Raw genomic sequence first — 27305 nt, forward strand, 5'->3', positions numbered from 1 at the left:
ATTATTTTACACAAATAAAAAATACAATAAATCCCACACATGGATCAATTATATATAACATATAACCACTACAATTCTCATTTATGTAACATTAATTTTATAATTCATAAATAAATAAAGATAAAACCTCAACCCTTAAAAGAATTAAAAACATTTCTCTCTATCTTTTATATAAATAATTTCTAACGTGCTAATAAAAATAATTAATCCACTTGATTTTGTTAATTTTTAAAACAATGTTACTAATCTAATATATTTATTCTCATTATCAATAATTTTTTATTGTAAAAAAACACATATTCATGATATTTAATGTGCGAGCAAGAAATTTCTTTTAAAATATATATTAGAACGTTAGCATAATTTAAAACTCTTAGCTTATATTTCTAAGTTATATATAAAATAGAGTTATTATGTGTAATAACTACTTCAAAACTCTGTTAATATTTATGATAGAGAGGAGGGTGGTTTAGCAACGCACTTTTTAATTTTTGTAACGCATTTTAATTTTACTATTAATTAAAATATATTAAAAATAAAATAATAAATGTATTATTCCATTAAAACTTACAATTTTTAAGAGATTTTTGCTGAGAAAAGTATTTTTAAGATCTAAATATTGTAACATGAATAAGTTGAAACATGAATAAAATTGATGAATTATATAATTTTTTCAATACTATTGCTACAGATTGATTAATTTTCATTGAAAAAAAAAATATAGCTAGATAATCTTTAAGTAAGAAAAAAATGTCAAATAAATAAAAAAGTTAGATGCAAAGGTGAAATATGTAGAGTAAAATAAAATTAAATAAAAAAAAGAAAAGGTTGTTGATGTGTTTAGTAATAATTAATGGAAGGAGTAAATACTGATGGTATAGGTAACCGGTAAGATTGGGCAGTGCAGCGAATTTCTCCTCCTCTTGTTTCTTATTTCTGCGTACAACCGCTTTATTTCATTGTCTCCTTCTCACGACAATTTCACATCTTCTTCTCCTTCTGTCTCTCTCTCTCTCTTCCATCTTCCTCTTTTCGTCTCTCGAAGATCGGAGCTCCACCGTCGCAGCACCACCGTAACCGATTTCCAAGGCACGTTTATCCTCCCGATTCAACCTTATGTTCTCTCAGCACACGTGCTTGCAATTTTTACATGCATGATCACCATGATCCAACTGTTTATGCGTTCATTTCTTTGACTTCCTAAACTCACAATCCCTTGCTCGATCGCTTCGGCTTTCCTCTCTTCCGATCTTCTCGTTGCTTATTTCCAACGTGTCATCGCCCTCTCCGAGGCGCGTCTGTGATTTTTTTCCCTTTCTCTTCAGAGAGGAGAATATTGTCCGTTTTGTGTGCTTTTTGTTTCTTTATCACCACTCTCTGCTTTCCAGATTGTCTGTTTGGTGCTGGATTTTTAATTTCCCCTCCGAAATTATGCTGTTTATGAGATTGCTTTTTGATTTTGTTCGTGTGTTCTCTTGTTCTGTAGTTGCGGCAAAGTAGCCATCGAATCCCGCTGTTTGTGTAAGCTCAACCGCATGCATTTTTAAAAAATAAGTAATTATTAAAACTGGGGAAATGAAAATCTATACATCGGTCGAACGTGTTTTGATTGATGTTGTGTTTCATACCCTTATCCCCCTTCTGTGTGGAGTACTCCGCTATTCTCCTTGGTTTTAGAAATCATGTGGATTGGGATCCCTTATAAGGTCCTAGATTTAATGAAATTTTATTTGTCATTTTCATGCCCTTCTTCTGTGGTGATGGATAGCATGATGTTGTTACCTTTGTATATTTTCCTGGGAAGTACATTTAGTTATTTGAAGTATTATGACAAGTCTATTTAATATATAACGCGTTTATTTATTTGTATGCTTGGTGGATTGACATCACAGGGTGCTTTCTTGCTCAGTGTGTTTTTTGTTGATGAAGTGTAAAAACATGAACTGCAGTCAAACTTCTTATTGTTAATATTTTAGAATATGCAGAGTTTTTAAGATATACTTTTTATCCAAACAGATTCAGATCTCTTCCCTGATTTTGTTAAAGAGGGGATAAATCTTTTCCTTAGCAGTGTTTACGTTATGACTTTTTATAACTTCTATTGTCTTATGTATGCAAAAAGGGTTTGGGGGTGACGGTTTAGTACATACACTGTTTCACGTGCACAAGTGAAAAGTTTGCCCCCAGGATTTGAACCTACGAAGTCACAAGGCAGCAACCTTATAGCTGTGTGTGCCTAGACTCACCCTCTTGTTGTTGTATGTTGTATATCATTGGCATATATGGCTTTGTAGTTAAAGTCTTGAACACTAATTGTTTATCACACATTGTGGTTTTGAATATTGGCTACTCTGGCATATGTTGTTGGTCCTGGTTTTGTTTAGATATTCTTAGAATCTATTAGGTTTAGATGGTTTTTTTATTATGCAGGTTTCTTGGTGCTGCTGGTGTATCATACATGCTTACATCTGCATGTGCTGGTGAGATGTGCTTGCATTGGAAATTCTCCTTCGTTGTCTCTGTTCCCCACTTTTTTTAGCAATTTACCCTTCATGGATATTTTCAAGCAGTTTTTTGGTATATTATCACTTTACGTTTGGGTTCATATTACAGTGATATATTATTATTATTATTATTATTATTATTATTATTATTATTATTGGTGAGAACTGGTTTTGTTGCCTTGGCATTTGTACTGTACAGGTTATGGAAGTCAATGAATTTCTCCATTTGGTTTCTCAATTACGTTGTCTGAATCACATATGATGTAGCAGGGATTTTTGAGTCTTGGGTTAAAAGGGGTGACTGTAGAAATGATGACTTTGACATGACGAACCTTTATGTCAGGATTTATTAGCATAATGCTGCCGTTATGGATTGTTGTATGCCGACTTTCATATAGGAAACAGAAAGAATGTTGTACCAAAGATCCTCTGTTAATTGGAAGAATGGCATAGGCTTTATTCAACTAGAATGTGGCTTTTAGATGAAGCACGTTGATCTTCTGGGACTGGGTGCTTTTCTGGTATGAAATGGTCGCTGAGGATGTTATGGCAATAGCTCTGTCACATTCCAATGTTTGGTGAGGCAAGATGTTGGTTCGTAGTGCCACGGGCAATCTAGGGAGTGATGTGGCACTTTCCATTTTTGATCGTTATAGTTCCATTAGTGGGTCTGGGGTGCTGAGATGAGATGTTTGCAAACCTTGATACTCTTTTTGACCCAGTGACTTCTATATGCCTTTGTCAAATTCTTCTTGTTCTCTTAGTTTTGAATTTGACATTACGCTTCCTGTTGTGGTGATGTTACTTGTGGGGAGGTATAATGAGCATAGCAGTGACAGTATTCATAAAGAATTCACTGCACATTGGTATGCGCTATATAGACTTCAATGTTGGACCAATAGCGCATATGATTGATGGAGACTACTGTTCATTTGCCCTGAATTGATATGAACTTCCCTTTATGCTGGTTATCCTTGTTATTCTGCCATAAGTTGATTCCTCCAATAGCACACCTACTCATTGTTGGAATTGGTGTACTGCTGGATGATTCTTTATTTGGATATGAACCTTGGGTTTACTGACAGAGAAGCTGTTTGATCACCACAAGTTGGTTATCTTCACTCATGTTCCTAAATATAGAGGGATGGATGGAAACTAGTGTCAAGAGTGTTGATAGCATAGCCAGAATGCAGGACTTTCTGCCTTTTGTATTAGCTAGTTTGAGGGCTGCAAAAATTCTTCTTAGTTTGAACTTATTCGTCCTAATTTTGAATTGTGATCCCTTATTGGGACAATGGACATTGTTAAGACAGGCCTCATTCACTTTTTGTACACAATTCCCTTGTCCCTCTGGTTTGCGAAGAGAGGTTATTACAATTGAATGTTGGGATGTGGGATTGCTGGTATTCTGGAAAAAGGCAATTTTTTTTTATATGGAAATAGTCATTGCAATAAGTTTAAAGTTTTTTATTTTAATTTTCTTATTCCCATTTAATGCAAATCCAATAAGCCACGTGAGTATAGCTTCAAATATGAAAATATTCAGGAATATATTTGATAAACAAGGCAATATTATTTACAGTTAAATTTAATTTAACACCGGAGACCTATGTTTTGAAAGCATAAGCATCATGGTTTTATTCAGCTATATCTCTGTCTTGATATCCATATATTTCTCTGGAAGGGTATTATTTGGTATTTTGATTATGGTGAAATCTGGAACTAAACCCAAAGCTTAATGTTTACTGTTAATTGAAAACCAAGTTAAATCTGTTTTTTTCCCTAATAATCACCGGTTCTAATTATTTAATATATTTTTAATTTTATGTTTTGATTCGATCAATGCCAATACCGGCTTCTTGTGGATTGTTGTGGGCTTTGACACTCTTGTACTATATTATGTTTTTACCTAGTTTGTCAAAAAATTGCTCTGTAACATTTTTGAAAAAGATATGCATGCGTAGTAATCTTATAACTGAGTACACTTCCGACGTTGCCAATATCTGAATACATGTAAAGTGTAGATGGTCAGAGCCATGGTCTTTGCTGCTGATTTGATTCATTATAGTTAATTAGTGTTTTTAACATTCTTGAATTGTTTTAATCTGTTTCTTTCCTGTCTAAAATGAAAGTAATGAACCAAATTTAACTATCTCACTGAGAATATGCCTGCCTCATCCCTCTTAATTTCTTGACTGTTGTGCTTGCCTGGTTGCAACCATTTTGTACATTATATTCAGGAAGGGTTCTTTCTGCTCTCCTATACTCAATAATTATGTTACAATTTTATGATTTGGAGATTACTAGATAGTGGTTTTGGAAGTTGATGGTTCTGGTTCTTAAACTATTTGTGACATATGAGAAATACCATTTCCTTGTAGTAAAAACTGTAGTCTAGTTTTGATAATATTTTTTTCCCTGGACTGGACTCTTGTGTTTTCTATGAGATAATCGGTGAAATTGCTTTTGTTTTGACTATGCATTCATAATTTTTGCGAGATATATACATTGTTTTATTAAACCTTTTTCCTTCTTGTTATTCCATTTTCCCCCTTTAATAACAAATTGTCGTTGTAGTTCAAATGTTTTTTTTAGCTTATATACTGTATTTGCATAAATTATTTGTGTTTAGTTGGTCTTCTCTTGCCTGCTGATACTTATGATCAGGCAAATATAGGAGTCTTTTCCTTTTGTGCCTGGTTGAGCACATAGTTGATTATCATTTTTCAAGTGCAGGAAAATAATAGAAATGCTAACATTTGCTGAGTGATCGTTTGTAAGCCTTGCCAGGTAAGTCTGTTGCTTGAGTCATCTCCTACTTCCATCCTACTTCCAATCACTCCTCGTTTTAAGTCATATGCAGTTACTCATAATAAGCTGGAGTGAGGAACCATTATCCGTCTAATTTAAATGTCAACCATGTCCCTTTTCCCTAATTTATATTTTCTTGTCAATGAAGAGAGACATCCCATTAGTTTGGCTTCAAGTGATTGGACTTACTGGGACTCTTGGTATTTGTGAGTATACGAGTGGCAACTGTTTAGTATTTTACAGGCTAGTTCTGTCAGTTTATGGTGAATTCCCAAGCCTTGATGATCAGAAGCATATATTTCCTCCTCTCCAGAAATAATTGCCAGTGGCGATTCCCCTCACTTGGCCAAATTGTGTGGCTGGTAGTCATGCTTCTCTTTTTATGCATGCCTGTTGATGGCGTTCTAATTCACAGGGCTGTAGCCTTCATCTATCATGCAATTTCAGTGGTTAATTGGAACACTAACATAGATAGTATAGTTCATGCTGTGAGTATTGTCCTCTTGGCTGATTAAACACATCATCTTGATATCCATTGAGCTCCTATATCAGTTAGTTAATTCTTATTTACCCCTTCGATATTTTCTTTGGTATTCTTGGCAGCTGGACATGAAGTTTCAAGCTAGGTGGTCTTCTGTAGGCCTAGATCCTTTTGCCCTGTAAAGGATTGAATGACAAATGATGTAAACTGATGAATAATATATCGGTAATCTAAGGAATTTTTCTATTGACTAGACATGTGGAAGTGCCAGTGGTGCTTGTATATGCTGTAAGTGGAAGAGGAAGGTCAGGCTAGATTTAATTGTAGGACTACTTTTTTTCTAATACTACTAAGATTGTATTTATAGTAAATTTGCAATTATGATTTATAGATTATATGCTCCCTTGCCTTGCAAGATTATCTGAATTATCCCTTGGTATCAGCTCTGTGCTAATTTCTATTTATGATTATGATAGTAATTACCTTTTTTCAGAAAGAAGGTTACACCATGGCCTTGTGACTGTCTAGTTCTGACTCTAGTTCATTTCACCTGAGTTTGCGTATACATATTGTTGTCTTCTTTCACAGTTGTCCCTTTTAAATAGGTCCAACCCGGTAAATATTGAGTCTGTACATATTGTCAATATGTTGAAGTTCTGCATGCAATGCGGGATTGTCACCTTAAGTGTTTAAATTGAATTTAACATACAGACAACTGTTTAGAATACACACTGATTTTCTTTCAAACAAGTGTTTTACCTGGATCTTGTTAAATATGTATGTATGATAAATCTCTCCTGTTTTAATCAGTGTGTTTGAAATGGAATAAATTAGATAAATACAACTGATTATTTATTGTGTTAATTTCACATGTTGCTGTCATGGGTGAATTTTGTCTTGTACAGATATTGTAGTTTTGAAATGGTGTTGCATGATTGTTTTGAACTTTGTATTTTGTTACTGATATATTCAGATGCCCTTTTATCTTGCAGGTTGAGTTATTTGCTGGTCTAACTTAGCCATACTGTCTATTTTGACTCCTGACATTGCTAGCAAGTCATGGGGCATAGACATTTATATAGCTCATCTCCAATGTTTGAGGGTGAACCTGACCCGAACTGGAATCATATGCATACCGATCAACAATATGTGAACCTTGGTAGTGTTACTTGAAATGGCTTATTTGTTGTTTTTATTTTGGTTTATTGGCCTTTTTTCGTGGCAACTATTTGTAGGCCAGTGTCAATAGTCATATCAATTATATTGGATATCTAATGCAGGTAGAAGTACCGCTTCAGACAATGGTTCTTTTATTTATCCTTTGGAAAATATGTCCATAGATAGCATCTCTTTTCCATCTCATTGGAACACTGCGCCAAGGTCAAATGGATATGCCTCCACAAGTCTCAACATTGAAGCACCCCCTCATCAAACAGATGTATCAGGCACTTCTCATGATCATTTTCTGCATTCATCAAGTGGCGGAATGTTTTATGCGGTGTCTGACAATTATGTACACCAGCCCTCTAGTTCCAATTATGACAGACAATCATTTCCTGTTGCTGATGGGGGTTTTATTGATCTCACAATGGGAAATGGGCGAGGGCCTCACAAGCGGAAGAGCCCTGGAGTTCCTTCAGTCTGTGAGAGAGGAAGTACAAGCAGATGTTTTAATGCTGCAAGTGCAAATGCAGCTGATCGTCCTACATCTTCAGAATTGCGGCCTGAAAAGCCCAATATGGATTCTCTATATATGCCTTGGGATCATGTGAATATGACACCCGATCATGTGAATATGACACCCTCATTTAGAGGTAGAGGCCTTTCAATACGAGGTGATAGTTCTTTAAGGAATGTGAGGAGTCGTTCTACACTTGATTTGGAATCCAACTTGGCTAGGACCCATTTATCGAATACTCATTCACACAACTCATTCTCTACTGGTCCCCAAATGGACCATTCTAGCATGGTAGATCTTTCAACTCAAACTTCTGGATCTTTGACAAGGGATTGGAGCCAAATGAGTGTATGTCCTGCTCATGGAAGGGTGCCATCATCAGGTTAGTTTGTAATTTAGTACCAACAGACATTCTAGTCACCTCTACTTTATATCTGAAGTGACCTTTTTTATTAAAATGCAGATGCAAATGCTTTTAATCACGAGGCAAGTCATTTCCTTGTTGGAAGTGGTTCTAGTAATGCTCCTGTAGATATTGGAGGTTTTCATAATGAATTTGGAACTAGCAGAAATCCTACTGCTCCACAAAGTTTTCATAATAATAGTCAGGCTCAACCTGCAAGAGGAGTTCACAGTAACTACTCTCAAAGATCCACTCCAACTTTTAGGGGTTCTTCCAGCTTGCGCTTGGGTCGCATGACACCTTCTGATGATGGATTGCATATGGTGGCTGAAAGTTACTCTTCTAGACATCCAAGGCCATTGACCACCATTGGCTGGCACAGCAATGATAGAAATGGAAGGTCAAGAATACATAGTGATAGATATCGAGCATTGGCTGATGAGGTTGGTCTCAATGATCAATTTAACTTTGAGGTATCTATGGGTATCTTCTCTCAAGAGCTTTGTTCTTGTGAGTAATGATTGGAAACACACGTGCCATGTTCATGTTTTTTACCCTGGCTCCATTATTTTTGCTATATAACCTTGATTGAGATACGTGGTGAGCTAGCAAACTTCGTTGGCATGTTGTTTCCAAGAAATCCTTCGTGAAGTGGACTAGTTATTAACTTAGTATTAGCAAGACTGTAGTTTTGGGCTTTAATTCCACTGGGAGACTGAAATTTCTTCTTTCATTGGGGGTGTATGACTCAAGTTTGGTTTTAATGTTCTTACAGGGTTTCATGATTGTTGATCGCACTTCACTGTATGGTAGGAATATGCTTGATCAGCATAGAGAGATGAGGATGGACATAGACAACATGAGTTATGAGGTAATCATTGTTTTTTCGCTTCTTATAATGAATATCATGTACTGTAAAAAATTGTTAATCATTTGGATGTTTGGCTGTACCAGGAACTACTTGCACTCGGAGAGAGAATAGGCCATGTGAGCACTGGATTGTCTGAGGATTTGATTTCCAAGTATTTGACAGAAACGATATACTGTTCATCCGAGCCAAGTCAAGAAGACGAAGCTTGTGCAATCTGCCTGGTATGTTTCCTTATACCATTCAGAATAAAATAATATAGTGACACTAAATAAGTTTAGTTGATCACCACTTTGAAATTTAGATGGCCTTAATGTTTAACTGATCCATGTTGAAAATCGCAGGAAGAATACAAGAACGTGGATGATGTTGGAACGCTGAAAGCTTGTGGGCATGATTACCATGTGAGTTGCATTAAAAAGTGGTTATCTATGAAGAAAGTGTGTCCTATCTGCAAAGCTTCTGCTTTACCTGAGGAAACGAAGGATAAATAAACAATATATTCATTCTACTTTAACGTATATCATTGTGTACATATATTTGGATATTCCTTGAAGTGGAGGAAAAAAACAGACTTTCCTTTTTGATATGTTGTAATAGAAATGGTACTCTATGTCAAAGGATTCGTTATCTTTGGCTTCACTCTTAATTATGCGTGAAGCCTTGAAATTATGGTTCTTCCATATTTGATTGAATCTTGAAAAGGTCTTCAAAAGGAGGTGCTCTCTGAACTTACATTGTAGCAGGAGTCACGCACGGAAGAATCAAAGAGAAATGCAGGTTTTGCTAGTATAATTGCGTTATACAGGATTACGTAAAGAGCTTTCGTATTAATAGGGAAACTTATTGTAACATAGTTTTACGAATTTAACATAATTCTTTAAATATAAAAAGTTAAAGGAAAAGCGAGAGAGCGTGACAAGATATATAGCTGTTAGATCTTAGTCAGGAAATAATACTTGTCTTGTAAAGAAAAAAATACACTGACGTAAGTAATATTTATATTTTATTTAATTTTAAATTACTGATGAATTTTATTTTAATTAATGATATTATTTTTGGAATTATATGCCTGATAGATTTGAAATCATCAAATTGATGAAATTTGTATGTTTTATTTAATTTTAAATTACTGATGAATTTTATTTTAATCACCAAAATGGATGTTAAATTATTTATTTATGTGTAAATTGAAATTCATTATTTTAAGATATTTGTGGATCACCCAAAGGTTAATTGATTGTCTTTATAATTAATGAATATAATTGTTGGTAGCGAGTATGTGTTATTAGTTTTGTTTGTATATCCAAAGATAAGTATTTCTAGTTAATGTATACGTCTTGTCAAATAATGTTAATATTATTAGCATCATTGTGTATTAATGTATCATTTAGAGGATAACATTAATATGCATAGAATGTTTGTTTGTTAACTGAATCTGTATTGTATGTTTAGTTTATGACTTATAATATTAATGTTAAATATGTATTAATTGAATTATTTGTTTCTGTGTCTTTGCATTCGTATGCTAAGTCTGTTCCAGTCTTTAATGGATTGAATTTTCTAGATTGAAAACATGTTGTTATTATTGATGCTAGCAACATTGAAGAGAAAGTTCATTATAGTGTTAGAAAAATGTCAAAGAGACTTAGCATGATGTTTATGTTAATGAGCATAACAAGTAATATTAAGTTTGTTCTTCCCAAAACTGAAAGTGCAAAAAAATTTATGAGATTTATAGAAGAGCACTCCCAAAAATATTGATAAATCTCTTGTCGAGACATTAATGAGTACCTTAACTACCATGAAATGACAAATATTATAGCAAGACTTAAGTCACTTGGAATGACAGTGGATAAACTTTTTCTTGTGTAGTTCATAGTTTGAGTATGGTCTTTTCAAAATGAACTATAATACAATGAAAGGCAAATGGAATGTGCATAAATTGCACAATATGTTAGTTCAGAAAGAGACCAGACTTAAAAATTAAGGAAACCACTCCATTAATTATGTGTACCATTAGGGAGCTAGAAAGAAAGTTTACAAGAAGCATGAAAAGGCTAAAGGACCATTAAAGATAAATAGTCATCTACTAAACTCCAGAAGAAAAATGACAAATGTCATTTCTGTGGGAAATCTGGACATTTCCAAAAGAATTGTCTGAAATGTAAGGCTTGATTTGAAAAGAAAGGAAAGGATAATGCATATTATGTATGTTTTGAATCAACCTTAACTGAAGTTCCACATAATTCTTGGTGGATTAATTCTGGATGCAGAACTCATGTTTCTATATGATGCAAGAGATTCCTTTCAACCTGAACCATAAAACCAAATGAAAAGTTTGTCTTTATGGAGAATATAGTGAAGGTTCTAGTGGAGGTTGTCAGGACTTATCGTTTAATTCAGATTTTATTTAGACTTGATGGATACTTTTATGTACTTATTATCTCTAGAAATTTAGTTTCTTTTTCTAAACTTGATGTTGTTGGATACTTTTTTAAATTTGGGAATGGTTGATTCAGTTTGTATAAGAGTACTTGTTTAATTAGATCTAGTACTCTTTATGATGGTTTATATAAATTGAATCTTAATAATTTATATGCTAAAACTCTTATGACCTTGCATCATATGTTGACACTAGACGTAGTTTAGTGAATGAATGTTCTGATTTCATGTGGCATAAACGTTTGGAACATATTTCCAAAAAATGGATGGAAAGATTAGTAAATTTAGATTTTACTGATCTAAATGTATGTGTGGATTGTATTAAAGGGAAACAAAGGGAGTCACAAGAAGCACCCAACTTCTTAAAATTATACACACTGATATATGTGGACCTTTTAATGTAAAATTCTTTCAATAAAGAAATGTATTTTATCACCTTTTTTGATGATTTTTCACGTTATGGTTATGTTTATTTACTACCTGAAAAATCTCAAGCAATCAATGCCTTGGAAGTTTATATAATAAAGTGGAAAAACAATTAGACAAAAAGGTGAAAATTGTCAGGTCACATAAATGTGGTCAATATTATGGAAAATATGATGAAAGTGGACAACATCTTGATCTATTTGCTAAGTTCCTTGAGAAACACGATATTTATGCTCAATACACCATGCCAGATACACCACAACAAAATTGTGTGTCAGAAAATCGTAATCGCACCTTAATGGATATGGTTAGGAGTATTTTAAGTAATTCATCTTTACCTGTATCGTTATGGATGTATGCTTCAAAAAATTGTCATGTATCTGTTGAACAAGTTTCATAGTAAGGCAGTTCAAAAGATACCTTTTGTATTGTGGACAGGTAGGAAACCTAGTTTGAGACACCTGCATGTTTGGGGATGTTAGGCATAAATTAGAATATACAATCTGCAAGAATAGAAATTGGATGCAAGAACAATCAATGAATATTTCATTGGTTATCCAGCAAAGTCAAAAGGGTATATGTTTTACTATCCTACCTATAGTACAAGAATTGTTGAAACTTGAAATGCACGACTCATTGAAAATGGTAAAACTAGTGGAAGTGAAGCTTAACAAAATGTAAAGATTAAGGAGTTTAGAGTACAAGTTCCTTTAACTAGTACCTCCATTACAAGTATTGTTGTTCCTAATGTAGTTGAACCACTCAACGATGAAAAATAACAACAAATTAATGATCATGAGGTTAACAATGAACCTGTAGTAGAATAACCAGAAGAAATAGTATTAAGAAGATCTCAAAGAGAAATAAAGTTTGTTATTTCAAATGATTATGTGGTTTATCTACAAGAGTCAGAAAATTACTTAGGCATGGATAATGACCCAGTTTCATTTTCAGAAGCCATCAATGGTGATAATTCTGATAAGTGGTTAGATGTCATGAAAGATGAGCTTAAATCAATGACACATAATGATATATGAGACCTTATGAAATTGCTAGAAGGATGTAAAAGAGTTGAGTGTAAATGGATCTTTAAGACTAAACATGACTCTCATGGTAATATCAAATGTTTTAAGGCACAACTTGTTGCCAAAGGTCTTACTAAAAAAGATGACATTGATTATAAGGAAACATTTTCACCTGTTTCTAAGAAAGATTCCTTTAGAATTATCATGACATTTGTAGCTCATTATGATCTTGAGTTGCATCAAATGGATGTCAAAATTGCCTTTTGAATGAAAATTTAGAAGATAATGTTTATATAGACCAACCAGTGGGGTTCATTGAAGAAGGAAAGGAACACATGGTGTGTAAACTTAAGCAAGTTTATAATTCTGATTCTATATGTTGATGATATCTTGGTTGCAACTAATGATCTTGGTCTATTAAGCGAGACTAAGAAGTTTCTCTCTAATAACTTTGAAATGAAAGATATGGATGAGACATACTATGTGATAGGAATAAAAATATTATGTGATAGATCACAAAGACTATTAGACTTGTCTCAGAAAGCATATATTTAATAATTTTTTAGAGAGATTCAAAATGGATAAATGTTCAACATCTCTTGTTCCAATACAGAATGAGACAAATTTAGTCTCATGCAATGTCCAAAAAAAGATTTGGAACAGAAACAAATAGAGAAGATACTTATAAGGGACAAAAAATCACATGCTTACATATAGGAAATCTGATTATCTTGAGGTGATTGGATGTACAAATTAAGATTTTGTTGGTTGTATAGATACAAGAAAGTTCACATTTGATTATGTGTATCTTTTAGCCGGAGAAGCAATTGAAAAAGTGTGAAGCGGTCAGTCATTGTTGCATCCACCATAGAGGTTGAATTTGTGGCATACTTTGAGGCCACAGTTCAAGATAATTGGTTGCGAAATTTTATTTCAGGACTTCAAATTGTTAACAGTATTGTCAAACTGCTGAGAATTTATTGTGATAATTTTGCAGTTGTCTTCTTTTCTAAAAAATGACAAGTATTCGAAAGGTGCTAAACATATGAAATTGAAATATTTTGTCGTTAAACAGAAAGTTCAGAAACATAAAGTGCCAATAGAACATATTAGCATTGATCTTATGATTGCTGACCCTTTAACAAAAGGGTTACCACCCAAAACATTTATTGGTCATGTTGAGAATATGGACATTATGTCTACTAGTGAATAATGAATGTTGTTATTAATGTTTATTTGACATTGTGAGCTTATTGATATATAAAAGTTTTTGAAATCTATGTTTTCTACTTTATGTATATGCATACAAATTATGGTGCGGAAAACAAATTATGTTATTGTTGATGAAAATGACATTATGTTTGAACCTATTATGGACTTCTCATTATAAAGTCATCATATTAGGAAGAAAGGATGATATAGTCGTACATTGAAGGAAACATGTTGATTAAATGACATGTAACTGTCATGACTCTTATTAGTTATGTATCCTTGATTTTGATTGATGATAGAACCAATTTACATAACCTTTCAATGTGCATTATGATCTATGTAATTATTAAATCATGAAAGTATTATAGCTCATATGATTTATTTTAGACTAAGCTTAAGTTCTAACTAACAGGAAAACTATCATGTTGAAACTTTAAATATATTAAGAAAGTGAGTATTTTAAATTCTAACTAAAGAAATTAACATAAAAACAATAAATAAACATATATGTTACATTATTACTCCAATAAAATTATTATTCACTCCACTATGGTCTTTAATAAAATTATAATTAACTCTTGTTCTTTTTATCGGGTGTTCACTCCTTGCTCATCTGGAGAAGTATATCATTATATCATGTAAAACACTTTGATTTTTAATTTATTTAAACAGTTTTATTCATAACACCTTTTAAGAAAAATAAAATATTATTTCAATTAATTAAAAATAATTTAAATAAGATAATATATAGAAGTTGTCTCTTATAGTTTTTATAATAATTTAAAGTTATATATAAACTATAATTTTAGTTTATCTCAATTCTTTATTTTTCTCTTCTGAAAATATTTATAAATAACTAAAGATAATTTATATATATATATATATATATATATATATATATATATATGAATTAGTTCGTATGAAGCATCTTTATCCATAGAAGATAGTACATTTTTGAAAGTTTTCTTGAATGTATTCTTCATTGGGACATTAAGATGCCAAATTTTCTCCAAAACACCATACTTGTTTTGATCTCTTCTCTAGAAGTTTAATGTACATATGAGACAATATGATGTCAACCCTATTTTTTTTTAAAAAAAAATCAATGTTTTAAAAAATACAACATACTCTTTTACAAAGTTGAAATTATTCATCTGTTTTTATTTCTGAAATATTTATTTTTCTTGATTATGCATACCCTAAATAAATTTTGAATTAAAATATTAAGCCTCCAATTGGTCTTTTCTTTTCTTGATCCAGTTATGATAGCACATCAATTTTCATACTAGGTTAGGTTTTAAGCATAGATCACCTTACGTGGATGCTTCGCAAGCACATATTCTATTCTATTCTATTTATTTATTTGTTTTAAAATCTCATATATTATTGCTTAAAATTCAAATAAGAATATTTTCTTGTTAGCCTCCCACACACTATCTATACATTAAAATATAAAACACATAGCATCTAGTTAATGTCATTCAAACGCAAAGTAGTCCTGAGGAAGTTATGTGTCATAAATTAATTAAATTTTATTTCGTATAAGTGATAGTATAAACCTATTCAATATTAGAAGAATCTGTATAGTCAGAAAAACTAAGTCTTTCTAATTACATATTTTATCATTTAAGTTATTTTTTATATATTTTATTTTCATTATTACAAAATGATATTTAAGTCTAACTCAATTTCATAAAACTAGCTCATGGGGTGAGGTTTGCACTCACTTATATATAGGTGAGGTTTGCACCAACTTATATATAATAAAATATTTTTATCTCTAGTCGATGTGAGATTTCCGACACCTCTCACGCCGAAAGTGATAGCTCGTGCGATGGATAACATATTATGGATGGTCCGATAACGGCCCGATAGTGGGTAGCCTAATAAACCCAACAAATATTTGTTAGGATAGACTTTAGATCACTCTAATACCATATTACGAACTTTAAACCTAATTAAACTTCATAAAACTGACACATAGATGAGGGTTGCACCCACTTATATACAATAAAATATTATTGCTTATATAAAAAAAATATACAATGAAATATTGTTATTGATGTGAGATGTACAATATTCATAGTTTTTTAATCTTACATATTTGATGTATGCGTTAAGTATGTAACTGTCTACCGACAGGTAAAAATATCATTACACCATATTACAAAATCACGTTATTTTATTTTTTACTTTTTCATGGCAAGTCAGCAGCATGTTAGACATTAAACTAATTAATACTGTGTGGAAAATAAAACTATAATAGTAAAATAAAAAATATTATGACATGAGTAAAATATTTTGTCGGTGAAGGACAAAACTGACTAAATTATTTAAACGATTATTTCGTTAAGAGGTAAATATAAAATATGAATTTTTTTTATTTGAATTATTCTAATGAAAGTGGTCCACGAAGTTTTGTTTTAAAATAAGTTGCTTTTGCTTCAATCGATAGTGTATTGACCAAAACACATAAAATAAAGTATCTGAGAAATAAATAATAAAGCCTCCGAAAATTAATATTGAATAAAGGACACCCACATGCACCAAACTTAACTTTCACTGATAGATGCATGGAATTCTATATTATGGCAACCCAAGTACATACATATCAATGCAAATAAATAAAATATATATATATATATATATATATATATATATATATATATATAACATTTAGGGCTAATTCTCCCAATAACACTTCTGATATGCATCCTTATAAAATAAAATAAAATTTATCTTTAATTTTTTATATCCATATCTACTAGACAGTTTTAGATATATAAATCTAAAATGAGATATGTCTTTTAGATATGATTATTCACAATTTTATTTCTATACACATAAATATCTTTTAGATGTTAAGATCTAATTTTTTTTTTCTCATTCAAAATGTAAAAATCCAGAAAAAATAACAAAGATAATTTAAAATTTTAAAAAAATAATAATAGGTACATATCACAATTGATCTAAGAAGAATTAGTCTATATTGAGTAGTTTTCCCCCCTTGATTTAGTTGGCCATGAGAGGCCGGTATCAAGTTTCTAAAAGCAATCAATTTTTAAATTTTCAAAATTGTTTTTAGTTCAAGAATTAAAAAATCTGGAATAAACTTTTGGGATTTGGAAATAAAATTCTAGAATAGAATTTAAAAATCAAAATTTCATTTAAAAAATAATTTTGGAATATAAAAAATATATTTTGAAAAAAAAAATCTAGAAGGAAAAATGTTTCAAAAGTGCAAATCCATAAAATATTTTAATCCATATTCTCTCTTATTTAAAAACTAAAAATGATATTTTTATCATTTCAAGAGATCATGTGCGTATTCAACATGGGATGCAATAAGCAATTACCCTACTTTGATGTATTCCTGAGCTCAATTAGGCGTAAAAGGCTATTTTCTAAAAGGTAGTATGACTTTTGAATTATTGGATAGTAACAAAAAAAAATCAGTTGGTTTTAATTAATAAAAATAGAACTTGGCGGATCCCAATAGAAAAAAAAAAAGCAATTCCAATTTTGTAATGGGTATTTTCTTATATTAAAGGATTTTCGAAAATCAAAGTTACTTAGTAAAAATAGTATTGTACAATAATATGAAAGAAAACATATTAAAAATATCAAATTAATTATTAATAAAAATGAAAATGAATGTTATATTATAATTAATTAATTAATTTAAATTTTATTATAATTAATAAAATATTTATATTATTATTATTAACTTGTTAATTTGAATTTTAAGTTTAAAAGTATTATTAATAATATGAGTTAATTTTACTTTACAATTATTCATTCTATATTAATAAATTTAAATAAAAAGTATTAATTTAATTATTTTATGTAATAAAAATTAAAATCACTTTTTCATTTCTCTTATTGGTTTCTTACTCTATCATCTCATTTTGTGGAACACTTACATGTGTTACCTTTTCTCTCATTCAATCTTCCATTGCTTCTTTCATCAATATTTGATTGATCGATGAATGATCAATTGTTCGTCATTGACATCAATCAAGGTTAGTGTATTTTATTCTTTCATATATTTAATTTACTTTGTTGTTTAACAACACTTAATCAAAATATGGATGGTTGAATTTTCTCTAACAATTTCTTCTTTCTATTGGACTTGAAGAGTATCTCAAATCTTAAGGCTGTGTTTGTTTCAAAGCGCTGAAAGGCAAAGAAACACTATTTACAATGAAATGAAGATGAATCCACGTAATAAAAATGAAAATGCATCGAAAAAAAATTTGCTTGCAAAACTTTCTTCGTAAATATGCGAAGAAAGTTGTATATTTAACTTTAATTTTCTCTTTTACCCTTTTTATTTTAAACTAAAATTATTTTAATTTTTATTTAAAATATAATTAAAATTGAAATATAAAAAATATAATCAAAATTATAAAAAAAATAATTATTATAAAAACATAATTAATCATATTATATATAATAAATTATAAATATAAATAATAAAGATAAAAATAAATATATTTTTTAATAATTAAAAAATAAATTTATATAATAATTATATTAATTAAAAAAGGAAAGATAAAAATAATGAAAAATAATTTTTTATCAAATATTTAAATAATATTTTAATTAAAAATAATTATAATTTATAAATAAATATATCAAAATAATTTTTAACCATTTTTAAATATAAGGATAAATATGTAAACTTACATTTTTATCAATTAAAAAATATATAATTCCAGTCACATCATTCACAAACTTTCATAAACTTTTCCTACACTTTCCACTCTATTTACCTTAATCCAAACACCCTAACTTTCTTTACACTTTCCCTTCAAATCATCTCAAATCCACTCTCTCTTTTCCACTCCCTAATCCAAACAAAACATAAGAGAAATTGTTTTGATGATGATATTTAATGATGAAGATGCTAAACTTGTTTAGAATGTTTCAAGTTTTCATTGTACGTGGTTGAATATTTCACATAAGGTATTCATAAGATTTTTTTAATCGACAAAACCATTACTAAAATGAATTAGAAGAAAATATGTTTTAAAGGATTTTATCACCTTATTAGTCAGATGAGATTTAAAATAAGTTAGTTGATTATTTCTTTAATAATTGATTAAACTAGAGAATTAAAAAATCATTTCTGAAAATATTAATCGATTAAAATATTTCACAATCGAATAAATATATGAATGAGCAACCGTTTTGAATTCTTAGAAAATGTATAACTTAATTACGGTATATAAACTTTTACAAATTTTAATAATGAAAAAAGGATAAAGAGTTAAAGTGACACAATAAATATACTTTGGAAAAAGTGTCAAACTAGATAAAGTGTATTTTACACTAAAATTTATCCCAAATATAATATTATTAGCATCAATCATAAAATAATTGAAAAGTTGAATATTTGGTAGGAAGCATTACAATTGTAAAATTATATATAAGACATAAAATAAAATGATAAGTAAGACTACGCAACTATTCCTTCCACCAACTATATGGTTAGATCTATGATTTGATATTATAATAATTTAAATCTAACCTCATATACATGAAGACACATTAATTAAGATACATAAGTGTGCATATGGATAAACCACTAATTACATTAAAATATAGAATAAATAGAATAAAGTTTTTTTTTACACTTTAAACCTTAAAATATATGCTCTTTTTTATATATAAGCATGATACTTGCGAGATAACTTTTGTAGATTTTTTTTCTCAATCACATTATTTTCTTCTATGCACAAAACTTTGTTTAAGAAACCCAAATCCAATACTCTTCTACCAACTACATGTTTAGTAAAATATATTTTTTGAAGATTAGCATTTCTTTCATAGTGAATAACAGCTTGTATTCATTATAAAATTATAGCAATTTGATGATAGAAACACAGTTTTAAAATTGAAATGCAAAGATCCATCAGAATAATTAATATAAAAACAGCAGCTTTCAACAAATATCTAAAAATGTTATAAGTGGTCCCAATTCAATCAAAGAAGATGAACTAAAATATGTTAAATGCAAATTAATTTAATTGTTCACCAATCAATGAAAGTTGCAGCATGTTATATGAACATCTAAAATATTTATTATCTGTCCTTTCCTTGACCATATAATCTTCATGATGCACATTCCATGACAATTTTCAACTGTACAATCCAGTTACTAATATGACATATATACTGAATTCCAAAAGAAAATACAGAGACGTGGAATCAAATATAAAGAATGCTATAAGGTAAAAGAGTTAAGCCTAATGCCATAATGAAGTGAAACAATGTACAAGAATCATCTCCTATTTTTTCCTGTGGAAAGCAAAAATGAGCAGAAAAAAATTTCATGTTCTGTTAACAAAATGTCATAGAGATGTTGTTTGTTGCATACTTTCTTCACAAGCCATCTTTGGAAGGAAGATCATGGTATGTTTGAGTGAGTGTCAAGTTTCCTTCTCTCTCATTGGACTCAATAAGCATCTTCACAACATCCCTCATTGATGGCCTCTTTGAAGGAGACACACTTGTGCATACTAAAGCAAGCTTCAAAACAGTGAGCATGTGATTCACTGTGGTTTGGTCTTCCAGATCTACACGAGTATCAAGTATCTCCGGTGTCAGAGAATTGTTGTGATCCTTGATATAGTTCCTCACCCATGAGACAAGATCTCCTCCTTGTTCTAGTGGCTGAACTGGTGTTCTTCCAGTGAGCAATTCCAAGAGCACAACACCATAACTGTAGATGTCACACTTTTCTGTGACCTTCATGGTATATGCATATTCTGCCACACAGGATAAAAATGGTTCACAAAACAGTATTTGATAACTAGTCAAATTTAGTCCTAGGTATTCAATAAATGGAAGAACAAAAATAAAAAAAGGAGACATCAAGTGGTGGTAATGTCCCAAATGACATGAACAAAATCCATGTGGTATAAAATTCTTTTTAATAAACACTTAACCATGAAGATAAATTTAGGTTTGTCTCATAAATGAGGATGAAAAAGTTTCAAGGATGAGATTTATTAGTAAGCTGATAAAGTCAGAGCCAGTAAACTGATTGTAACAATATCAGATAGTCTCTATAGAAACATAAAAAATTATAGTCAGAAAAAGTAATTTGAAAACTGATTAATGCACAAAACTCACTTTCTTCAATAAGGAAACTAAAAAGTAAACATTGTTTGAGCATGGAGTTTAATAACAAATCATATTATAAGCTACAAGACCCTACTCGCAATAATATGATCTACCTTGATAAACTAGACTATCTATGTCAAAACAAGATACAAAATGAAGTTTATAATACATTAGCTAACTACAACAGAATAGGACATTACCAGGAGCAATATAGCCATAAGATCCAGCAACAGCAGACATTGATTTTGACTGGGGCATGTCAATCACTTTTGCCAAACCAAAATCACCAACATGAGCCTCAAAATTTTCATCCAGTAGAATGTTGTTAGATTTTATATCGCGGTGGATAATCTTTGGTTTACAGTCATGATGCAAGTAAGCAAGACCCTCAGCAGCTCCAAGAGCAATCATGAACCGAGTTGACCACTCCAAACTAGATGCAGAACCATGCAATAGTTCACCTAAGCTACCTCTTTCCATGTACTCATATAGCAGGAGATTGGAACCCTGGTGGTAGCAAAAGCCATACAGTTTCACTATGTTCCGATGCCTTATTCTTCCCAGAGTTGATATTTCAGCTCTGAAGCTATTCTCAATGTTGTTCCCTTCCCTGTTTGATGCTAACTTCTTAACAGCAATGGTCTCACCAGATTTCATCACTGCCTTATAAACGGTTCCACATGCTCCCTTACCAATAACATAGCTTTCATGAAATCTTTTTGTAGCTTCAACTAGATCATGGAATGTCAAACCTTCCTTTGGAGGGAAATAGATATCTGAATCTGGGGAGGGAGCCTCAGTGCCTCCAAAGGAATCAATTGATTCCCGAGGACGTCTCATAAAATATAAAATAACTAAGATGAAAATGAGTGAAATACCTCCAACAGAAGCTGCAATGATCATGACTATTTTAGCTCGAGGAGCATCAAAACTTTTCCCTGAAGTATCAGAGTGAGAAGCAGAATTGGTGCTGCAGTCACCGAGAGGTGCACCACAGAGGCCATTCTTACCACCAATATAGCTGCTCAAAGCCATACTTCGGAAAATTTTAGTGGAAGGAATAGGCCCAGAGAGGTTATTGAATGAGAAATTGCATCCCAACAAGCTTGATAGCTCTTCAAATGTGCTGGGAATTTCACCATCCAAATGGTTGTTATTGAGATAGAGATATTCAAGCATGTTGAGACTGCCAAGCTGAACTGGTATTTTTCCCGAAAGGTTATTGTAACTGAGATCCATTGCAATTTGCAAGCTTGAAAGATAACCTAACTGAGGAGGTATTTCGCCGAAAAAATAGTTGCCATCCATCAACAACCAGTTCAAATGAGACAGATTGCCTAATGCTGCAGGAATACATCCAGACAGCCTATTGTTTGAAACCTTGAGAATCTCCAAGTGCTGAAGTGTTCCAATCTCATCAGGCAAGGAACCAGAAAAGTTATTCTGGCTGAGATCAAGCCTTTGTAGCCTTTGACACGAAAAAATTTCAGGTGGGATTGTTCCAGTGAAAAGATTTGACGAAACATTAAAGGTCACCAATTGAGAGAGATTACCTATTTCCTTAGGCAACTCCAATGTGAAGTAATTGTTGGCAATATGAAGCCTTTGCAGTCTGTGGCAGTTCCCAATATCATCAGGGAGTGTACCACTGAACCTGTTTTCATTCAAATCAATGGCAGTCAAGTTCTCCAGCTTACACAATTCTAAAGGGAAGCTTCCAGTAAGCCTGTTTCCAAGTATCAACAACTGTGCCAATGATTTACAGTTTAGTATACCTGTTGGTATATTTCCATAAAGATGATTAGCTGCAAGATTCAACAACATCAAACTGGAATTTCGGCACAGATGAAGAGGTATTCTTCCTGTCAAGTTGTTGTCAGAAAAGTCAACAACCCAAAGGGGACTATGAAGTCCAAGTCCCGGGGGAATAATACCACTCAGGGAGTTGTCAAAAAGTTGCAACTGCTTCATTTTAGTCAAATATTGGAAGCCAAATGGAATTGGCCCTGTGAGATTATTTATTGACAGGTCTAGCTTTGACAGGTTTTTCAAGCTACTTAACTCATTTGGTATAACACCAGTTAGATGGTTCTCAAAGAGAAAAAGCAAACTTAGATCACTTATTTTACCAAACTCTGAAGGGATACTACCTACTAAAGAGTTCTCTGAGAAATCAATGTCTAAACATGAAGTAAGATTTCCAATTTCCCCTGGAATGGTTCCGTTCAACTTGTTTCTGTAAACATACAGCCACCTCAAGGATTTGAGGTTGCCAATTTCCTTAGGTAAAGGTCCAATAAGATAATTCCCATATATAGCAATGTTCTCAAGACTGCTACAATTCCCAATCTCTTTAGGAATAGGTCCTGACAGCTGGTTTCCCCATAAAACCAATTCTTTCAAGCTGGCAAGCATCCCAATCTCCCTTGGTATTTCCCCTCCTATCTGATTTTGTGCAAGACCTAGACGCATTAATCTCTTACATCCACCAATTTCCTTTGGCAAGTTACCAGTAATGTTATTTGCCCCAGCTCTGAAATTTACAAGATTCTTAAGATTTCCAATGGAACGAGGCAGGGGTCCCTCAAGAAAGTTGCTATAGGCTACTAGCTCAACCATTGAAGACAAGTTCCCAAACTCATGTGGAATCAAACCAGTGAGTTTGTTGTTGTAAATATTCAAACTTCTCAAAACAGACAGCTTACCCAATTCAGCCGGAATAGTGCCCTCAAACTGATTATTGTTCAAATAAAGATATTCCAAATTCAAGCAATCACCAATCTCCTTGGGGATATTTCCAGTCAACCCATTGTAGGCAAGATTGAGATAAGTCAGATGGGTCAGACCCCCAATGCCAGAAGCATTTAGAGTTCCAGAAAGATCCATTGAAGTCAAATTAAGAGATGCAACCACTGGATTGTTATACTTATCATAAGTGCAATTTACACCTTTCCATCCACATGGGGTTTCATCAGTACGCTTCCAATTTTCCAAAACATTAGATTTATCATGAAGTCCATTCTTAAGCTCTAGCAAGATTTGCCCCTCAGTGTTCAACCCCTCACTGCTACAAAGAAGTGAAGTCAATAGCAGCAAAAGAAAAGAATACCCTATTGCCAAAGCTCTCCCCTCCTTAATATCGCCGGCCATCTTACTATTCAAGACCTGCACAAGTAAGCCATCAATCAATCACTTTAACAACAGACAAAAAAAAAAATCTGTCATAAATGAAATCAATTACTGTCATTTGAAAAAGGCTACTTTGTTCAGAAATGAAATAGTCCAAATGTTTTGGAAAATTCTTGCTTCTATTGGAGCATTTGTACAAACCAGAAAATTTTTGGTAACTCGTATAATTAACAAAATCTCAAAATTCAAACTTGGAGTAGGTCCAATTAACTTAAAGTCGTATACCACAATAACAGATCACCATTGCCAGGTTCAAAGGAAAAAACAAAGACACACATGTATATTACACAGAAAGCCACCTCAAAATGGTTAAAACAATAGCACACGAAGAAAAACACACCTTTCATTCAAAGACCGCCATCACTCATAAAAAAAGAGATGTTAACAAAAGCAGCAGGTCCAGCACTTGGGATCAACAACTCCTTGTGAAGGAAAATTGCGAAGAACCATGAAGAAGTTAATAAAACTTTAGCCAAAAATAGGATAGACCCACGTGGCCTTTGGACATGAAAAGTGGGGATCTTCGATCTGAAAGAGAAAAGGCCAAGATTTCGAGGAGAAAAATCCAAACCCGATTTTGTTTTCAGGGACCGAGGAAGAAGCAAGACTAAAGGTTCAATGAATCAGTGAATGAATATCCATCCTCCTGGGGTGGCACTATTTGTGGCTTTTCTCTGCTGGGTGGGGTTTGGCACAAGGGAATGAAAGAATGAGTGAGAAGGATCAACCTTTTTTTGGGGGTGAAGTTTTAATGGCCGACAAAGCATGCTTTCACCTTTCACTTATTTGGATCATTTTCATTGTCTCTCTCTAACACCAAAAGGGTCTTTCTTTGATGTTCTTCTTGTCTTTGTTGTTGATATTGTTAATGTTTGATGATACCCTTTTCAAGTGTGATACAGGAAGAGGAAAGAGAAGAAAGTTTTATAAAACTTTTCTTGACAGAATTTTGGTAGTTTTGTGTTTGTTTCCTTTGTTTTTTTTTTCCTTGTGATGGTGATGGCTATGGGAAAGTTCCTTTGTGGGTTAGTAGGTGCTGAAATCCTTGTAGCTGTAGTAGTACTATCGACGAATAATGTTTTGCCACGTGGGTTCTCAGTAAATCTTCTGACTCGCCATATCTATTTAAGGCTGTTCTAAGATTTATCTATCAGGTCACTATGAGAAAATGAAATTTTTCATTTTATTAATACAGAAAAGGTAAACAAGATTGGTGAGGGTGAGAGTTATGAATAATTTATAAAATAAAGTGTAACATAGGAAAGTAATCATTTTTATAATTTTTTGAGTTGTATATTTAGAAATAAATATATAAAATAAAGAATAAATTTATAAATAAATGATATGAAAAAATATTAAAATAATAGTATTCAGAGTTGTAATGTAATTGTATATAAAATATGAATTGTCAATGTATTATTATCCAACAAAATAAGGTCTTGATTTTATTGTTTTATTTTTATCGAGTTAGGATTATTGGATAGAATGAAAGAAAAAGAAGAGTTAGTGAGTATGACGAAGTTCTAAAAGCTAATTTAAGAATATAATTGCTTAAACTTTTGGAAAAAATTAATTATTATGGAAAAGTGATGCATAATCAATTACACTTTCTTTTGGATCTATATTCATCTGAATGGGAAAAGGTCATTGAAAATCTTGTTTGGATTATTGGTATGCGATGATTTATGAACATTCATTTGTAAGAAATGTATGAGCATGTTTCCTCTTCTAGTTGTGAAGAAAGTTAAAGAAACAGACACGGCAAATGTGAAAAAATTTAATTTACCCTCATTTTATTTCATTGTGTGTGTTTAATGTGTTCTTTAGGTTGTAGAGATTCTTGCACCATGCATGTCGCATTCCTGAATGTATTCATAGGAATCCTTTGACTGGGTTGTTCAGTATTTGAATTCATGATTAAAAACTCATTAATGCATAAGCGTGTTGCTCTTTAGTTCTTTAGTCGATGCTTTGAGGATTTAGCTTGAGCTATTGTCTTCGATTTGGTTGAGAGTTGGTGTTGTGTTGTGTTGGTTGTGTGTGTTTTCGTTGATTGCTTGGTGCGAGTTGAGTTTTGTTGATGTTGGTTTGGGTTTGATTAAGTGTTTTCGTTTAGTGGTTGGTGTGAGTGGAGTTCCTATTGGTAGTGTGTGAAGTACAACGTGGAGGTAGTCACGGTGGTTTCGTAGTCCTTTCATGGTGGTTTGATGCTGATTTGGTGGTATTGATGCATTGAGGTAAGATGTGATGGATAAAAAAGAAGCACCAAGGTGAAGGTAATTGATTATGAAGAGGCATAACCAATTATTAACTACAACCTAATCGATTAATACATTCACAAAATCAATTATCACACCTGCATAATCGATTATTCATTAGCCATACTTAGTCATATGACTCTTTTTTTTCATAGGATAATTAGTTATCCTTCCATATAATCAATTATGGCATTTTTTTTCTTTTGTGATTTTCTTCTGCATTGCAGCATATGGTTGTATGTTATGAAATATTTTGAACCAATTTTTTGGTTAATTGCAAGGAGAAGGAAATTTGAGGTTGACAAAGTTATTCATGGCATAAATTTTGGCAACTAGTACTCGTGAGGAATTTGTTAGTGTATTTTGAAAACCAAATTGTTCCTCCAATTTCTAATATTAGTAGCATCAGTGGTTTGGGTTGACTGTATGTGTCATTTTAAAAAGATCAAAAGTATATGTATTAAAAATAAAAGTTATGTATTATTGTATGGAATTTTTTATTAATATTTTGATTATTATTTGTTGGTGTAAATTTATATATGAATGGAAGCATTATTATTATTGTTGCATTTTAAATTTTTTCTGTAAACAATTTGATGTAAAAGTTTGTTTTGCTAAAATTTGAAGTATGGTTATGCATTTTTTATGATGTAGGGGTTGAGTTCAAATAAGGTATTGGATTGTATTGTTATTGATGTTCTTCGCTTGATTGTTTTCTTGTTATTGAATGACAATTAAACCTTCGCATAGGTTGGACTAGCTTAGATGAAGGTTGTAGTGTGGACCTTGTATTGTAATCCTAACCATTAATTATTAACCTTAAGACTAATCATAATCCTAAACCATATCACTAACCCTAACCTTTATTCTTAGA

General features: G+C 31.8%; 2 protein-coding genes across 42 annotated transcripts; one reads left to right on the top strand and one right to left on the bottom strand.

The window, feature by feature from the left end:
* Positions 1 to 890: 890 nt before the first annotated feature.
* LOC137830273 (uncharacterized) lies at positions 891 to 9440 on the top strand. 41 transcript variants are annotated; one of them, XM_068637481.2, is made up of 10 exons: positions 909 to 1089; positions 2431 to 2577; positions 2704 to 5803; positions 5919 to 6101; positions 6789 to 6955; positions 7077 to 7856; positions 7938 to 8350; positions 8653 to 8748; positions 8832 to 8969; positions 9090 to 9440. In XM_068637481.2, exons 5-10 carry the CDS (start codon positions 6856 to 6858, stop codon positions 9237 to 9239), a joined length of 1677 nt encoding a protein of 558 aa, XP_068493582.1. In that variant the 5' UTR covers positions 909 to 1089; positions 2431 to 2577; positions 2704 to 5803; positions 5919 to 6101; positions 6789 to 6855; the 3' UTR covers positions 9240 to 9440. The 41 variants fall into 41 exon arrangements, with proteins under 41 accessions (XP_068493622.1, XP_068493612.1, XP_068493620.1 ...); XM_068637483.2 differs by having other exon boundaries at positions 5919 to 6084; XM_068637489.1 differs by having other exon boundaries at positions 939 to 1089; positions 2431 to 2480; positions 5241 to 5294.
* Positions 9441 to 19863: 10423 nt separating this feature from the next.
* Positions 19864 to 25174, bottom strand: LOC137830277 (uncharacterized). The gene is made up of 3 exons (XM_068637527.2): positions 24514 to 25174; positions 21185 to 24149; positions 19864 to 20626 (listed from the first exon to the last, which is right to left on the bottom strand). Exons 2-3 carry the CDS (start codon positions 24132 to 24134, stop codon positions 20241 to 20243), a joined length of 3336 nt encoding a protein of 1111 aa, XP_068493628.1. The 5' UTR covers positions 24135 to 24149; positions 24514 to 25174; the 3' UTR covers positions 19864 to 20240.
* Between the last annotated feature and the right edge of the window lie 2131 nt (positions 25175 to 27305).

This window comes from Phaseolus vulgaris, chromosome 7, assembly GCF_051622355.1.
Source record: "Phaseolus vulgaris cultivar YP4 chromosome 7, ASM5162235v1, whole genome shotgun sequence".
Classification (NCBI taxonomy): domain Eukaryota; kingdom Viridiplantae; phylum Streptophyta; class Magnoliopsida; order Fabales; family Fabaceae; genus Phaseolus; species Phaseolus vulgaris.